Source organism: Mesoplodon mirus (genome assembly GCF_964341445.2).
Source record: "Mesoplodon mirus genome assembly, chromosome: 9".
Classification (NCBI taxonomy): Eukaryota; Metazoa; Chordata; class Mammalia; order Artiodactyla; family Ziphiidae; genus Mesoplodon; species Mesoplodon mirus.
In genome coordinates, this window is record NC_138985.1 from 20,908,682 (window position 1) to 20,926,989 (window position 18,308).

The 18,308-nt window shown below is 43.8% G+C and overlaps 1 protein-coding gene across 1 annotated transcript in view; it reads left to right on the plus strand.

The window, feature by feature from the left end:
* Positions 1–331: 331 nt before the first annotated feature.
* The window catches only part of CDHR3 (cadherin related family member 3), a 76,720-nt gene continuing 58,743 nt past the window's right edge, over positions 332–18,308 (plus strand). Inside the window, exons 1-2 of the mRNA XM_082632474.1 lie at positions 332–379; positions 14,934–15,133. Of these exons, the coding sequence (XP_082488600.1) occupies positions 334–379; positions 14,934–15,133 (246 nt within the window). The 5' untranslated portion in view covers positions 332–333. The remainder of the gene's footprint in view (positions 380–14,933; positions 15,134–18,308) is intronic.

Consider the following 18,308-nt stretch of genomic DNA (forward strand, 5'->3'; position numbering starts at 1 on the left):
ACCATCCACTCTTTCTTTGCTCTTTTGACTTTTCTTCTGGGGTTCTCTGTGCAGATGCATGGTGGGTGTGGACTTTTAAGATGGACTCTAGCTAACCAGGGCTGGTTGGCTGGCCTCTTGGTACCATGCGGTCACAGAAGGGGAGAATCAAAGAACAAACAGTCCTGTGGTGTTTGGAGTCTCCCTTGGTGACACTAAAGCCTCTGTTTGATTTCTCGCATGGTAACAAAACCAGGAGGGGAAGGTGAGTGGCACCTGGAATAGACTCTGGGTGTAAGGCGGGTTTCAGGTCCTGGATAACACGCTGGAAGGGTGCACAGAAGTGAACTAAAGATGCAGGAGGCCATCCTCTTCCTGCTTCACCTGGGCGCCCTGTCAGGTAGGAACTGCGTTTTGCCACCTTGGCCCATTCAGTTTGCTTGATATCATTGTGTGATAAAGTCCCCAAAGAGGAAATTGCCTCTGGGAGGCTTTGTTCAAGTGTGGGCTTCTCAGCATCAGGGAGCCCTGAGAGGCTGGGATGGCGTATCTGGAGAAGAGGGTACCCAAAAAGCTACCATCTAATCAATGTTCATACAGACTTCACTTCCCCTCTTGTGCTAACTGGCCTGTGTGGTCCTTTCAAGACCTAAAATTGGGAAAAGAATTTTCCTAGTAGGGCTTTTTATGTATGTCAGCCAGTCTTTGTGGAGATTCTGGCCTTACTCTGGAGCCTTCTCGGGGCAAAAGGAGGTTGCAAATCACCCTGTGGGAAAACCGAGGTACTGAGGGGCTAGCGTCTCAGTCTTGAGCAAAGAAAATTTCTGATAGAAGCCAAAGATTCACCTCGTGCTTCTGGCACTCCCTCTTCCTAACTCAAGAGCTTCAAGAATCTTGGATGCTTTTTCAGTGTTGTCAGCTTGGATTACTTAAATTGAGCTTTTAAAATTAAATCTTATTTTTGAATAGGTAGTATATGCATTATGTATGGAATTCAATCATGTTAAATTTGCAGATTAATTTGGGGATAATTTACATCTTTGATGAGTTATATAGTAAAAATGCTTAGAGGAGTGTCTGGTACCTAGTAAATGCTTAGTAAATGTTAGTGATTATTATGTACGACGTTGAGTCTCCCCATCCAAGAACAGGGCTCTAGAAACTTGTTCAAGTCTTCATTTGTTTTCTCAGGAGTATTTTGAGATTTTTTCTTTCATATAGATCTTGCACGTTCTAATTGTTTATTTCTAGTTCTTTTTCTTTTTAGCAGTTGTAAATGGAATTTTCTCTTCCCTCTTATCTTTCACTTGATTGTTATATTATGTATGGGTTTTTTTTTAAATGAATTATCTTATTATTTGTAATGATGTTTCAGTTGATTCTCATGCATTTTCCAGGTTTGAAGATGATAAATATTTGTTCTTTTCCTTGCTTGTTTTTTTTTAATCTCTTATTTCTTTCTCTTATCCAACTACTGGGCCTGTATCTTCAGATTGTTGTTCAGTAATGATGAGTGTATACTCTTGTCTTGTTCTCCATGAAGCATGATGTTAGCTTTTGGTATGAAATAGCTTTGGGTATGTTTTATGTGTTAAGGAGATAGCTTTTATTCTTATTTAGGCTATTTGCTTGTAAATCAAAATGGATTTTTAAATCAGATGTTTTTTCAGGATCTATAGAAAGGACCACTTGATTTTCCTCTTTGATCTGTTAATAACAAATAAATCACGGTTTCCTAATAATATTGAACTGTCTTTAACCTTGGGCTTTTAGAGGGCAGGAGGAACTGTGAGTGTGAAGCTGGGCCTTGAGCTTCTCAGACTCTCACTTGAAGTAAACATTGGAGATTTTCCCAGAAATATAGGCTTTTAGGATCATAATCATTTGAGTTAAGAGGTGACATTTATTGTCATTGGGGGAAGAGAGAGGTTAGGAAGAACCCAGCATCTTATACTGAAACATTATCACTTGGAACCTTCTCATCAGATGTGTGAAAGGAACAGATCACAAAAGTTTGCAAGAAATACTTGAGATTCTTTATAGAAACCACGTTCCAATCCCTCCCTCTCCAAAAGACCATGCACTGTACTGCACTTTGGCTTCCACAGGTCAAATCCTATTTTTTGGAAGGTTCTGCTGTGATGCAGACTGTTTCTCTCTCACCTTCTTAGGTGAGTCTGAGAACCTGATCCTTACCCTTGATCTCAAAAACATCAGGGTCACAGAGGATTGGGGGAGGGGAACAGCCACACCAGTCCCTGCCTTCGGGGAATTGGAAACACGCATCACCAAAATAATCTCAAACAAAGTAACATTCTCCAGTATCCTTTTTCCTCTCATTTGGTCTAACTCCTATGCACCCTCCAAGGCCCCGTCAGGCCCAACCTCCTCCATGGAGCCTTCCCAGATTGCCCTACCTCTTGGTGCACACTCTCCTGCTGCACCCTGGAGCTCCTTCCGTCTGCACATGGAATGCGTTTTAAGGGTTTAGTACAGAGCCTAACACAGAGTAAGTGCTCAGTGAAAGGTAGCAGGGGTTATACTATAATTCATCCGTTATGTGTCTGCCCTGTCTCCTCAAGCGGAACGTCAGCCCTACAATAAGAGGTTTCACGTTTCTTCTTGCTCTGTGGTCCCTGAGTGCCAACACATATAGGGGAGCTAATAAATGTTGTTTTTGTTGATCATTATCCCTTTGGGGACCTGTTTTTCCCCCCAGATTTACTGATATCCCCTAAATGCAGAAATTTAGATCATCTGCCTGCTTAATATTGGCATTGAGATTGGCTTCTGTCTTTTTCACCTCCTATTAAGATGAGGGAAAGAAAACATTTTCTCTTTGGGATGCTAAAGTGTCCCATTCCAGTGACAACTTAGAAAGGAAGGCCCTAAAAGAACATAAACTACACAAGACTCCCAACTGTAGCAGGGGAAAGAGTTGAGATGAAACAATCTCTGGCTCCATCCGTACCAAAGGACCATGTGTCATTCCTGGGAGATAAGAGGACTTAGCAAAGGCCCCTTGGTGTATTTAAATCCACTGCACACTGAAGTTGTCTCCACTTTGAGAGAGTCTCCAGGGAACTAGCTTTTGTCTGAGTCTCAGGGAAATGAAAAGTACCAGTGTGTTTAATGGACAAAGGGCTCCTTGGTAGCTAGAAGACCCGAAGGAACATGAAAAAGTTACCAGGCCCATTGACCTGAGTTTTGTCCACGGAGCACCAGGTGTGAGGCCATCTTGGTCTCTCTAGGACAATCCCCAAGTCTGCCATCTGGGCCTAGACCCCTGCTAGGTGGTGTCAGGAATCAAAAGAGGCCCCAGGCTCAGTGTATTTTGCTGCTTGAGGAAGCAGGTGCAACCCCTCCTGAATGCTCTTATTAATTTGAAAAGGCAGGAAGGTATAGTCCATTTCCAGAAAGTCTTTCTGTGGGTGATTAATCCTTTGTATGGGATCCAAAGAACATTACAAAAAGTTTCTACTTTTTCTCTCATGTCACTTTCCTATTCAGACAACCTCAGAGAAGCAAAAGGCCATCCCTCCTCTCAGTCTTCCCTCCCTCTTCCTTTTCCATGGCAACCGGTTGTCTCCCCCTCACCTCCAGCTGAAGCACTCACTTCCTGGAATCTGCCTGCTTTTCCACCTCCAAGGAGCTGCAGGAGGTTTGCGAGAAGCCAGCCCCCCTCAGGCCAGCACCAGAGAGATGTGGCCAGACGAACAACCCCCTCTCTCGCTGATGATGACCTAGTGCCATCTACACTGTAGGTGTAAGTGCAGATTTCACAGAATCATTACAAGACTCACCATCCTTTCTTCTGTGTCCTGCTAAGGGCTCCCTTCTATTAGCCTTTGCGGGGTAAAGAATCAGCCCCCCAAAGTGGGTGGGTGAGCATCCCATCCAGGAAGGCATACACTGTGGAAATGAAAGACATAGGATAGGAAGACGTTGCATATAGTGAAACCACAACAGTGTAGAATGTTCTCTAGTATGTTGAGTGTATGCATTTTCTTATACAGTACCTGTGACAGTGAACTCCAGTAGGGCTGCAGTTAGTCTGAGTGGCTTTGGTAAAGTTCCTGCACAGAGCTGACTCCCGTTCAAGGCAGGAAGCCTGCTGATTAATAGCACTGCTTTGTAACCACGGGTTCCGGGAGTTTGGGGACAGTTTGCAGCGGCCTGGAAGCATTGTTATTGATGACGGTGAGACTGATGATTGGCACCTGGCCTCGGCGAGCTCCTCAGAGGGCTCTGCTCTTGGCGCTGGTTATGTAACAGGATGGTACCTACATGAGCATCAAAATAGAAACAGTTCCAGCACAGACTCTAACTTGGGCTCACTGTTTCCAGGGTATCAGTGACTATGTTGGTGGTTCCTGATCTGAGCAAGTGCACTTTGTTCTGGCCCTTAGGGACAAGAGGACATCAGGAGCTGGCACCGGGCCTCTCCCGTCCTCTTGCTACGAGGCAGTGTTCAGCTGGGATGCACATCCTTACTTTAATGTTGTTGCTATACCGTATCCTTTTTCTGTAATCGACTGTAGATGTGGAAGCATTCTCATTTGGGTCCTGTGCGTCTTCTTGAACAATTGAACAATTAGAAGTGATTAATGGCTACTGTCAGTGTAGCAACACACCCCTGAGAGATTAGAGTTGACAGAGGGCCCACCAGAAGTTAAGGGATCAGCCTAAGGTCACACAGTCAAGTAGCAGCAAGGCACAAATCAGCTCTGATTCCAAATCCCTTTCTCTTTTCACAACACTCCTCTGACTTCTTTCACTACCATTTGGATTGGTTAATAGAGATAATGAAGAGGTATTTATCACCTCAGGTGAGACCTGCCCTGTGTACCGAAAGCAGAGCTGTAAGTAAGAGCTGCTGCATTCCCGGAGGGAGAAGATGGCATTGCACCACACTTCCTGGACCACGTCATCAACATTGGTGTCAGAGACCCAGATGGTCAGCTTCCTCCCCTGGAACCAAGGCTGCAGAGGCCTTCATTATCCCCACACGTGCTCCAGGGAGGGGGCCTCCTTGGCTCCTTTCTGGCAAGGCAGTGGGTTTGCTCATTTGGAAACAAGCGAGCCCATCATCCAGCCAGCTCTCAACCACAAGCTAGATGTTTCAGTGGGCTCAGTGACTGATAATAATCCTTTTTTGTGCTTTTTCTTTTTCAAAGTGTACCCGTCAAGCAATTATAATTTGCTTCTTAATTAAGATGCATGTGTAAGTCAAATTCCATTAAAGCCTCTTTCTTGCTCTCAAGCACTCAGACCACCAGAGAAAGTTTGGAACACCAGTCTCGAAAGGAAAGTGCATGATGTCTTAGGGAGAGTGGGCCCCTGGCTCCCAACCTTCCCTCTGACACCGATTAAGTGGGTGCCTTTGGACACATACCTTAAAAAAAAAAAAAAGAAGAGAAAAAAAGTTTAATGTCTTTACTGGAGTATAACTGCTTTACAATGGTGTTAGTTTCTGCTGTATAACAAAGTGAATCAGCTATACATATACATATATCTTCATATCTCCTCCCTCTTGCGTCTCCCTCTAACCCTCCCTATCCCTCCCCTCTAGGTGGTCACAAAGCACCGAGCTGATCTCCCTGTGCTATGAGGCTGCTTCCTACTAGCTATCTATTTTACATTTGTTCGTGTATATATGTCCATGCCACTCTCTCACTTCGTCCCAGCTTACCCTTCCCCCTCCCCATGTCCTCAAGTCCATTCTCTATGTCTGCATCTTTATTCCTGTCTTGCCCCTAGGTTCTTCAGAACCTTTTTTTTTTCTTTTAGATTCCAAATATATGTGTTAGCATACAGTATTTGTTTTTCTCTTTCTGACTTACTTCACTCTGTATGACAGACTCTAGGTCCATCCACCTCACTATAAATAACTCAATTTCGTTTCTTTTTATGGCTGAGTAATAGTCCATTGTATATATGTGCCACATCTTCTTTATCCATTCACCTGTCGATGGACACTTAGGTTGCTTCTATGTCCTGGCTATTGTAAATAGAGCTGCAATGAACATTGTGGTACATGACCCTTTTTGAATTACGGTTTTCTCAGGGTATATGCCCAGTAGTGGGAATGCTGGGTCATATGGTAGTTCTATTTTTAGTTTTTTAAGGATCCTCCATACTGTTCTCCATAGTGGCTGTATCAATTTACATTCCCACCAACAGGGCAAGAGGGTTCCCTTTTCACCACACCCTCTCCAGAATTTATTGTTTGTAGATTTTTTGATGATGGCCATTCTGACCTGTGTGATGATACCTCATTGCAGTTTTGATTTGCATTTCTCTAATGATTAGTGATGTTGAGCATTCTTTCATGTGTTTGTTGGCAATCTGTATATCTTCTTTGGAGAAATGTCTATTTAGGTCTTCTGCCCATTTCTGGATTGGGTTGTTTGTTTTTTTGGTACTGAGCTGCCTGAGTTGCTTGTATATTTTGGAGATTAATCCTTTCTCAGTTGCTTCGTTTACAAATATTTTCTCCCATTCTGAGGGTTGTCTTTTCATCTTGTTTATGGTTTCCTTTGCTGTGCAAAAGCTTTTATGCTTCATTAGGTCCCATTTGTTTATTTTTGTTTTTATTGCCATTTCTCTAGGAGGTGGGTCAAAAAGGATCTTGCTGTGATTTATGTCATAGAGTGTTCTGCCTATGTTTTCCTCTAAGAGTTTGGTAGTGTCTGGCCTTACCTTTAGGTTCTCAATCCATTTTGAGTTTATTTTTGGGTATGGTGTTACGGAGTGTTCTAATTTCATTCTTTTACATGTAGCTGTCCAGTTTTCCCAGCACCACTTACTGAAGAGGCTGTCTTTTCTCCAGTGTATATTCTTGCCTCCTTTATCAAAGATAAGGTGACCACATGTGCGTGGGGCTTATCTATGGGCTTTCTATCCTGTTCCATAGATCTATATTTCTGTTCCTGTGCCAGTACCATACTGTCTTGATTATTGTAGCTTTGCAGTATAGTCTGAAGTCAGGGAGCCTGATTCCTCCAGCTGTGTTTTTCTTTCTCAAGATTGCTTTGGCTATTTGGGGTCTTCTGTGTTTCCATACAAATTGTGAAATTTTTTGCTCTAGGTCTGTGAAAAATGCCATTGGTAGTTCGATAGGGATTGCATTGAATCTGTAGATTGCTTTGGGTAGTAGAGTCATTTTCACAATGTTGATTCTTCCAACCCAAGAACATAGTATATCTCTCCCTCTGTTTGTATCATCTTTAATTTCTTTCATCAGTGTCTTATAGGTTTCTCCTTAGGTAGGTTTATCCCTAGGTATTTGATGCTTTTTTTTGCAATGGTAAATGGGAGTGTTTCCTTAATTTCTCTTTCAGATTTTTTCATCATTAGTGTACAGGAATTCAAGAGACTTCTGTGCATTAGTTTTGTATCCTGCTACTTTACCAAATTCATTGATCAGCTCTAGTAGTTTCCTGGTAGCATCTTTAGGATTCTCTATGTATAGTATCATGTCATCTGCAAACAGTGACACTTTTACTTCTTCTTTTCCGATTTGGATTCCTTTTATTTCTTTTTCTTCTCTGATTGCTGTGGCTAAAACTTCCAAAACTATGTTGAATTACAGTGGTGAGAGTGGGCAACCTTGTCTTGTTCCTGATCTTAGTGGAAATGGTTTCAGTTTTTCACCATTGAGAATGATGTTTGATGTGGGTTTGTCATATATGGCCTTTATTATGTTGAGGTAAGTTCCCTCTATGCCTACTTTCTGGAGGGTTTTTATCATAAATGGGTGTTGAATTTTGTCAGAAGCTTTTTCTCCATCTATTGAGATAATCATATGGTTTTTCTCCTTCAATTTGTTAATATGGTGTATCACATTGATTGATTTGCGGATATTGAAGAATCCTTGCATTCCTGGGATAAACCCCACTTGATCATGGTGTATGATCCTTTTAATGTGCTGTTGGATTCTGTTTGCTAGTATTTTGTTGAGGATTTTTGCATCTATGTTCATCAGTGATATTGGCCTGTAGTTTTCTTCTTTTGTGATATCTTTGTCTGGTTTTGGTATCAGGGTGATGGTGGACTCGTAGAATGAGCTTGGGAGTGTTCCTTTCTCTGCTATAATTTGTAAGAGTTTGAGAAGGATAGGTGTTAGCTCTTCCCTAAATGTTTGATAGATTTTGCCTGTGAAGCCATCTGGTCGTGGGCTTTTGTTTGTTGAAAGATTTTTAATCACAGTTTCAATTTCAGTGCTGTGATTGGTCTGTTTACATTTTCTGTTTCTTCCTGTTTCAGTCTTGGAAGGTTGTAGCTTTCTAAGAATTTGTCCATTTCTTCCAGGTTGTCCATTTTATTGGCATATAGTTGTTTGTAGTAATCTCTCATGACCCTTTGTATTTCTGCAGTGTCCGTTGTTACTTCTCCTTTTTCATTTCTAATTCTATTGATTTGAGTCTTCACCCTTTTTTTCTTGATGAGTCTGGCTAATGGTTTATCATTTTGCTTATCTTCTCAAAGAACCAGCTTTGAGTTTTATTGATCTTTGTTATTGCTTCCTTCATTTCTTTTTCATTTATTTCTGATCTGATTTTTATGATTTCTTTCCTTCTGCTAACTTTGGGGTTTTTTTGTTCTTCTTTCTCTAATTGCTTTAGATGTAAGGTTAGGTTGTTTATTTGAGATGTTTCTTGTTTCCTGAGGTAGGATCGCATTGCTATAAACTTCTCTATTAGAACTGCTTTTGCTGCATCCCATAGGTTTTGGGTTGCCATGTTTTCATTGTCTTTGTTTCTAGGTATTTTTTGATTTTCTCTTTGATTTCTTCAGTGATATTGGTTATTTAGTAGTGTATTATTTAGCCTCCATGTGTTTGTATTCTTTTACAGATTTTTTCCTGTAATTGACATCTAGTCTTATAGCATTGTGGTTGTAAAAGATACTTGATATGATTTCAATTTTCTTAAATTTACCAAGGCTTGATTTGTGACCCAAATCTATCCTGGAGAATGTTCCATGAGCACTTGAGAAGAAAGTGTATTCTGTTGTTTTTGGATGGAATGTCCTATAAATGTCAATTAAGTCCATGTTGTTTAATGTATCATTTAAAGCTTGTGTTTCCTTATTTATTTTCATTTTGGATGATGTGTCCATTGGTGAAAGTTGGGTGTTAAAGTCCCCTACTATGATTGTATTACTGTCGACTTCCCCTTTTATGGCTGTTAGCATTTGCCTTATTATTGAGGTGCTCCTATGTTGGGTGCATGAATATTTACAATTGTTATATCTTCTTCTTGGATTGATCCCTTGATCATTATGTAATGTCCTTCTTTGCCTCTTGTAATAGTCTTTATTTTAAAGTCTATTTTGTCTGATATGAAAATTGCTACTCCAGCTTTCTTTTGATTTCCATTTGCATGGACTATCTTATTCCATCCCCTCACTTTCAGTCTGTATGTGTCCTTAGGTCTGAAGTGGGTCTCTTGTAGACAGCATATATATGGGTCTTGTTTTTGTATTCATTCAGCCAGGCTACGTCTTTTGGTTGGAGCATTTAATCCATTTACATGTAAGGTAATTATCGATATGTATGTTCCTATTCCCATTTTCTTAATTGTTTTGGGTTTGTTATTGTACGTCTTTTCCTTCTCTTGTGTTTCCTGCCTAGAGAAGTTCCTTTAGCATTTGTTATAAAGCTGGTTTGGTGGTGCTGAATTTTCTTGGCTTTTTTTGTCTGTAAAGGTTTTATTTCTCCATCAAATCTGAATGAGATCCTTGCCGGGTAGAGTAATCTTGGTTGTAGGTTTTTCCCTTTCATCACTTTAAATATGTCCTGCCACTCCCTTCTGGTTTGCAGAGTTTCTGCTGAAAGATCAGCTGTTAACTTTATGGGGATTCCCTTGTATGTTATTTGTTGCTTTTCCTTTGCTGCTTTTAATATTGTTTCTTTATATTTAATTTTTGATAGTTTGATTAATATGTGTCTTGGCGTGTTTCTCCTTGGATTTATCATGTATGAGACTCCCTGCACTTCCTGGACTTGGGTGGCTATTTCCTTTCCCAAATTAGGGAAGTTTTCAACTATAATCTCTTCAAATATTTTCTCAGTCCCTTTTTTTTTCTCTTCTTTCTTCTGGGACCCCTATAATTCAAATGTTGGTGCGATTAATGTTGTCCCAGAGGTCTCTGAGACTGTCCTCAATTCTTTTCATTCTTTTTTCTTTATTCTGCTCTGTGGTAGTTATTGTCACTTCTTTTTTTTTTTTTTTTTTTTTGGTGGTACACGGGCCTCTCACTGTTGTGGCCTCTCCCGTTGTGGAGCACAGGCTCCGGATGCGCAGGCTCAGCGGCCATGGCTCACAGGCCTAGCCGCTCCACGGCATGTGGGATCTTCCCAGACCGGGGCATGAACCCGTGTCCCCTGCATCGGCAGGCGGACTCTCAACCACTGCGCCACCAGGGAAGCCCCACTGTCACTATTTTACCTTCCAGGTCACTTATCCGTTTTTCTGCCTCAGTTATTCTGCTATTGATTCCTTCTAGAGAATTTTAAATTTCATTTATTGTGTTGTTCATCCTTGTTTGTTTGCTCTTTAGTTCTTCTAGGTCCTTGTGAAAAGTTTCTTGTATTTTCTCCATTCTATTTCCAAGATTTTGGATCATCTTTACCATCATTATTCTGAATTCTTTTTCAGGTAGACTGCCTCTTACCTCTTCATTTGTTAGGTCTGGTAGGTTTTTATCCTGCTCCTTCTCCTGCTGTGTGTTTTTCTGTCTTCTCATTTTAGTTAACTTACTGTGTTTGGAGTCTCCTTTTCGCAGGCTATAAGTTCATAGTTCCCATTTTTTTTGGTGAATGCCCCCCAGTGGGTAAGGTTGGTTCAGTGGGTTGTGTAGGCTTCCTGGTGGAGGGGACTGCTGCCTGTGTTCTGGTGGATGAGGCTGGACCTTGTCTTTCTGGCGACATCCCTTAAACTTATTTGTAGAATGAATGAATTGAATATTTGGTGAATTTTATATCTTATTAATTGCTCTATTTTTAGGGTGTGGACCCTAGCCACTAATTATTATTATTACTATTGCTTTAATACTGCTACTACAGCTTTTAATAGCAAGGAAGCTGGAGCAAGTGGGTGTTGGACTAAGAGTTGGGAGATCCAAGCTTGGCCACCTCTCTTATCAGTGTCCCTGGAGTGTCTGCCTCAAAGTTTTTAGGGTTCAGTTACATGACCCTGGCATACATAACTTTTTCCTGGGAAGAGAGGCCTCCAGATGAAGAGTAGAACAGCTCTGGCAAGAATGTCAGCAGAAAGGGCATATTCAAAGACACAGCCTGGTTTTATCCATATGTGGAATAGGTAGTTCTCAGCACAAAGTGCTTAAGGGCCACTGGATAGACCCACTTTTCCCTCTGAAATATCTCCCTCACTGCTGTGTGAAACAGGACCACTCGGGGAAGAGCACAACAAGCTCTAGAAGTGTAAGGAGGCCGCACGGGGCCACGCAAAGGAGTCCTGTCCTTGGAGTCAAAGACTTGGGTTGGAAGGTTGGTTCTTCCATAGAATTAGCCTCTCAAACCTAGGGCTCATCCAAGGTATAATTAACGCAACAAGATCAATGGATACACTACCCACGAAGCAAACTAGGAGCTTCGGCTGGAGATATTTGGGGAGCACGGCCTCTCCAGTGTGCCACAGGACACGCAGCAAGGTTCGTGGCTGTGGTAATCTATCTGTTCAAGGTGAGGCTGTGGGGAGCCCTGAGTAGGGCTTAGCAAGCCTCTCATAGCCGAGCCCATTTCAAGCTAATACTCCAGCACCATGCCTTATGCTGTTCCCCCAAATGGCCTCTTACAGATCACATCACCCAAATCTAACATCTTGGTCACAGGTCCAATCTCTTACCAGCTCCCAGCACCATCTTGCTATGCTGCTATGCTATGCTGCATAACCATGATGCATCCCACGTGCAGGGTCACCTGATGAGCATGGAGCAACAGACTGTCCGTAGTGGGGGACATGCAGTCTGTTATCTACAGACCCAGATGCATGAGCCAGAGCCCCCCCCCCCCATGGCCACTTACTGGGTGTGTAGTCTCAGGTGTGTGAAATGGTGGCAGCAATACCTACATCCAGGGACCACGGTTAGAGTGGATGAAATCAGGCACACTTAGCATGATGCCCAGTGACTAGGTGCCCAGTGAAGGTGAGTGGTTACTAGTTTCAGTCTGTTCCTTTGGGCTGGGCACTACCTTACCCCAGGCTATTCTTGAGAAAAATGTGGTGAGTTACATCTTTGCTTAAACATGCTCAGAGGCCTCCTTCCTTGTTGGCTAGAGGGGCACGAATCACTGGGGTGAGTGGGAGGGGGCAAGATCAGGTTGGGGGTGGGGTCCTTGGAGACAAATTGCCAACCTTTCATTTTGCTCATGACCATCTTGCCCCGCTGAGCTGGGAGGGAACACTCTTGTGAACAGCTTGGGGGAGTGGGGTGGAGATTCCAGTGGTAGGAAAAGAGGGCTTGAGGGAATTATACCCACAAAACCCAACCCACCACAGCAGTTGATTATTTTTCTCATTTTGAAAAACTATTTTGGGGAACTTTTTGCCTCTAAATACTCCAGGCATACTATTTTGCTGCTGGTTTTTTTTTTTTTTTTTTTTGCGGTATGCGGGCCTCTCACTGTCGTGGCCTCCCCCGCCGCGGAGCACAGGCCCCGGACGCGCAGGCCCAGCGGCCATGGCTCACGGGCCCAGCCGCTCCGCGGCACATGGGATCCTCCCAGACCGGGGCACGAACCCGTATCCCCTGCATCGGCAGGCGGACTCCCAACCACTGCGCCACCAGGGAGGCCCTGCTGCTGGTTTTTTAATCACAAGAATGCTCTAATATCAAAGTCAATTTTAATGGATTAAAAAAATCCATTTGTATTCACATCACCCTAAATCTCAGCTGTTTTGATATTTCTGAGTCCTTGCACAGTCCTTGTCCATAAAACCGGGTAATGCCGCCAGCAAAAAATAACTTATGCATAATGCATTTTAGTCTCTAAAGGAAATCAGATGATTTTAGATTTAGGAAAGCTTGTATCAGTGAATGTGTTTATATTTCATTTTCTCCTGCATTTCTATCTACCTCTCTGCATCCCCTCCCCCAAATTTGAAATAAAAACATTCTCTTATAAAAGCCAACATTTTCCCATGGCTTGTTTGTTTCTAGAAATTTTGCACCTTTCAGATCTTTCCACTCTCCCCCCCCTCCACCTCCTCCTATTCCAGGAATTTTTGTCCCCAGTGGCTAACGGTGGCCAAGGTTGGAAGCTGGCTGAGAAGCAAGACCTCAGTGTAAATTTTGGCTTCGTTACTTATTATTCACCATGTGTCCTTCAGCTTGGTTTCCTCATCTGTTAAATGATGACACTAATATTTATCTGAGAGGATTATTCTGAGGAGTAAATGAGAGAAAGTATTTTACATGATGCATTTATTTGGACCACTGGTTAAGTGGTAATTGTATTAATTTCCTAGGGATGCCGTAACAAATTACCATAAACTGAGCAGCTTAAAGCAGCATAAATTTATTCTCTCACAGTTAAGGAGCCCAGAAGTCTGAAATCAAGGTGTCAACAGGATTGGTTCCTTCCAGAGATTCTGAGGGAGAATCTGCTCCAGGCCTACCTCCTGGTTTCTGGGGGTTGCTTGCCATGCCTTGGCTTGTAGCTACATCACTTCAGTTTGTGCCTCTTTCCTAACATGGGCTTCTTCCTTCTCTGTGTGTCTCTGTGTCCTATCCTGTTCTTATAAGGACACCACTCAGTACATTTGGGGCCCACTCTAATCCAGCACGACCTCCTCTTAACTAATTACATTTACAAAGACTCTATTTGCAGATAAGCTACATTCTGAGGTTCTGGGTGGCCGTGAACTTGGGGGGGCACTATTCAACCATCATTATGGAAGCATAAAGAATATGACCCATGGGCCTCCCTGGTGGCGCAGTGGTTGAGAGTCCGCCTGCCGATGCAGGGGATACGGGTTCGTGCCCCGGTCTGGGAGGATCCCATATGCCGCGGAGCGGCTGGGCCCGTGAGCCATGGCCGCTGAGCCTGCGCATCGGGAGCCTGTGCTCCGCAACGGGAGAGGCCACAACAGTGAGAGGCCCGCGTACCGCAAAAAAAAAAAAAAAAAAAAAAAAAAAGAATATGACCCACTGCTCTCCTCTGTGCTGGCAAAATCCTCCAGAGTGTCAAGGAGACCTTAGACTGTCCTGAGGCTCTCCTGGAAGAAACACATTTTCTCTGACATCATAACAGTCCCTGTTTGTAATGCAGCCCAAGGGAATTCACGGGCCTGCCCTGAGTCTCTCACTACCTTCTCTGTGAAATGGGAGTCACTCCATCGAGCATGATGTACTGATCGACTCTCTCCATGGTGCCCACAGCATCCAGTAATAACAAGTCATTGTCCGTGAGATTCCTTAGGGATGTGGGGAGAGCTGGCATGATTTTGGCGCTCTCCAGTCATGCACACTCCATTCTCAATGGCCTCTGAATCAAACACTGACACGGAAAAGGAAAATAAATTCTTAGAGACTCCCTGGACCTTGTAAGACAGAGGATGCCATGGCCAGACTGGGTCCTCCAAGGGGTGCCTGTCTTCTAAGGTATCACATTTCCCTCTCCCAGGCTCTTCACAAAGGCTGGGAGAAACCAGAAAGGAAGTAGAGAGACAAAAGAAAGACAGCAGCGTTATTTCCAGAATGACAGAAGCAGATTTCATGGTTGTTTGCTGGTGGTTGTTTTCTTGGTTTTGAGATATCTTGCATTCCTGTTTCCAGCTCTTGGCAAGAGTCTTCATTCTTGAGGAGTGACCGGGTTCCAGTGTTGCCCTGAGCTACGAGTTGAAGCCACAGACCAAGCAGCTAAGTCCTTGTTTCCAGCACAAGGCTTTGTGCTCATGTCATTTACATCCTTTTTAAATCCACAGTGGGACGTGCACTACACCTAATCCACTTACCTGCTACAAGCAACGTGGCAGAGAATTCTCCACCTGAGACTTCAGTGCACAAGTTTTCTGTGAGATTATCAGCATCACTGTCACCTGTGATCCCAGGGTTTCCCCTAATCAACTCAAGTCCCCTCACTGAGGCCTTCAGGGTGAACTGGCTGTCAGACACTGACTTTGAGGTAAGCGCCATCTTACTCCCAATAGGAGCTGCTCACGAAGAGGGGTCCTGAAGATGGGGTGGATGGGATTCTGGATCAGTGATCACTTCCTCCTATTTCCCTGGTTTAATCTCCCCTCTTGTAAGATCTGGGCATTCTGTTTGGGGCATTCTACGGCCCTCTGTGCTAGATGCCCCTATAGCTTTGGACTTTTTCTCCATTTAATTCAGTCCAAATGAACAATATGCTCAATTTGTTACAAATAAAAGGTTTGTCTCTTATTGCCGACCACCTTCACACAGTAACAGGTGTCAGAGGTGCTGACAGTAACTGAATTCTTTGGGTTTGACAGTCTGTGTGGTGATCTCCTTAAAAACGAGGCCCTGATGAATTTGTACCTGGTGATTCTTCTTTTCTATGGTTCTGTAATTTTTCAGAAGGAAATTTATGAGGAGACATTCATATGGAAGAATGCACCCTTAATAAAAATATAAGTCTGGATGTCCAGCCATACTATGTGAATGTTTCCTCTTGGACAATTCAGACCCAATCATTCACATTCTAGAGCCATGCCACTGCTGCTCTGTTTTCTAGTTTGTCATTTGGGTCTTTTCCAAAGTTTTCACTTCTCCTTAGGCAGGACAAACCTGCTGATTGCATGTCTACTGGTAACCTCAAAGGCCTTCTAAGGATGTCTTTAGGGTCTAGGTGTCTGGACCCGCTTGTACTGCATTATTCCCCAGGCCTACCTCATTCCTCAGTAGGCGTAGGGACCTCCCACAGTCATCATCAGCTTTGCCCCCGCTCCCACCTGCCATTGCTCTGGGTTTCTGGTGGGACCCAGTGGGCCTGCTTGGTCTAGGCTCGGTTGCCCCTCTGAGATACATAAGGTGGTCTTAAACCCAGCTGATGATTAGATCCACCAGGGGAGCTTTCAGAAAGTGTGCATATCTGGGCCCCAGAGCAGACCTGTGGAGCCCAGGACTTGAAGGCAAGAGCCCAGCATCTGGTGTTCTCTGCACCCCAGGGGTGGGCCCTCTGGTATGCAAGGAGCACACATTCAGGAAGACTTCACCTCACCATCCAGTGTACATTCCCAGAGCCCACATACTGCTTCTGTGACTTCCCTGCCTATCTACCTGCTCCCTTGACATCTGGTTCATCTTTAACAGCTGTTGCTTATCTGTGCCTCCAAGCCTTGCCAGTTGCTTACACTTACAGAGCACGTAGTATACACCAGACACTGTGGAAAGTGCTTGACATGTGTTTACTCTTGTAATATTCACAACAAGCCAATGATGTTATTTGTATGATTATCCCCTTTGTACAGATGGGGAAAATGATGCAAAATTTAACAGAGAGGTGAGGTGACTTGCCCTGGGTTGTACAGCTACTGCTGTGCTGAAACTGGAAGGCAGGTAGTCTGTCTTTAGAGCTCTCACTATTTTTTGAAACAGCTCTACTGAGATATAATACACATAGCATATAATTCACCCATCTAAAGTACACAAGTCAGTGGTTTTTACTCTATTCACATACCATCACCACAATCTAATTGTAGAATGTTTTCATCACCCCAAAACAAAACCCCAAGTCCATTAGCAGTCGCTCCCCTGTCTCCTATCCCCCCAGGCCCTGGGAACCACTAAACTACTTTCTGTCTTAATGGATTTGCCTATTCTGGACCCCTTCATATGAATGGAATCATATTGTATTTGGTTTTTAATGACTGGCTTTTTTTCACTTAAGCATAAAATTTCAAAAGTCACACATGTTGTAGCATGGATCAGTACTTCAGTCCTTTTAATGGCTGAATAATATTCCACTGAATGGCTATACCACATTTTGTCTATTTGTTCATCATTTGACAGATATTTGGGTTATTTCCACTTGAGAGCCCTCATTCTCAGCCTCTTACTGTCTATAGCCTTTAATGATGAGGATGACCAAGCTATTTCAGATTTGCAGATGTTCTAAAGCACATTCAGTGACTTCCCTGGTGGTCCAGTGGTTAAGAAGCTACCTTCCAATGCAGGGGACTTGGGTTCAATCCCTGGTCGGGGAACTAATATCCCACATGCCACAGGGCAACTAAGCCCGCACGTCACAACTACTGAGCCTGTGCGCTCTAGAGCCTGTGGCACAACTAGAGAGCCCACATGCTGCAGCTACTGAGCCTGCACGCTCTGGAGCCTGCACACCACAACTAGAGAGATGCCCATGCGCCGCAACAAAGAGCCTGCGCACCACAGTGAAAGATCTCGCGTGCTGCAACTAAGACCTGACACAGCCAAATAAATACATACACACATACATACATAAACATTAATTTAAAAAATGAGGGCTGTTTAAAAAAAAAATAAAAGCACGTCCACATCCTGGTCTCTTAATTATTACTACTAACTCTGATATTATCACTATTAAAATTGCAAATCCCTATTCTAGAAATAACATCACAAAGAGACAGCAAGGTTAACTGATTTGTCTGAGATCACAGAGCCAGAAAGGATGAAATAAGAACCTGACTCAGGGCTTCCCTGGTGGCGCAGTGGTTGACAGTCCGCCTGCCGATGCAGGGGACACGGGTTCGTATCCCGGTCCAGGAAGATCCCACATGCCACGGGGCAGCTGGGCCCGTGAGCCATGGCTGCTGAGCCTGTGCGTCCGGAGCCTGTGCTCCGCAACGGGAGAGGTCACAACAGTGAGAGGCCCGCGTACCACACACAAAAAAAGAACTTGACTCAGGTCTTCCCGTTCCCAGGGTCAGGCTCTGTCCCCTACACTGCCCTGCATGTCTACTCCTGCTTGCATGAGCCCCCAAGTCCTCCGCTATCATACCTGCCCTTCCTCCATTCCATGTGATTCAAACAGGGCTGTCAGTCAAGGAGGAATTCCATCCCGTTCCTGACCTCTAGAAATGGAGAATTTCTGAGCCTCTCCACTGATCTAGGTCACGTGTCCAGTGTATAGTCCCAGTCCTGGTGCCCTCCTGGCACCACAGCCAACAGCTGCCCAGGACCCCGTGTCAGTACTAGGATGGGCCACAGGTTCACACGTCCTGAAGCTGTTCTAAAGAACTTGTTGCTGCTCTCCAGAAACTGCCCAGTATTATCAACCATCCCCTGCAAGAAGTCGCTATTCTCCAACCCAAACTGCTCACAGGGGCTGTGCCTACAGAACACAACAATGCCACCTC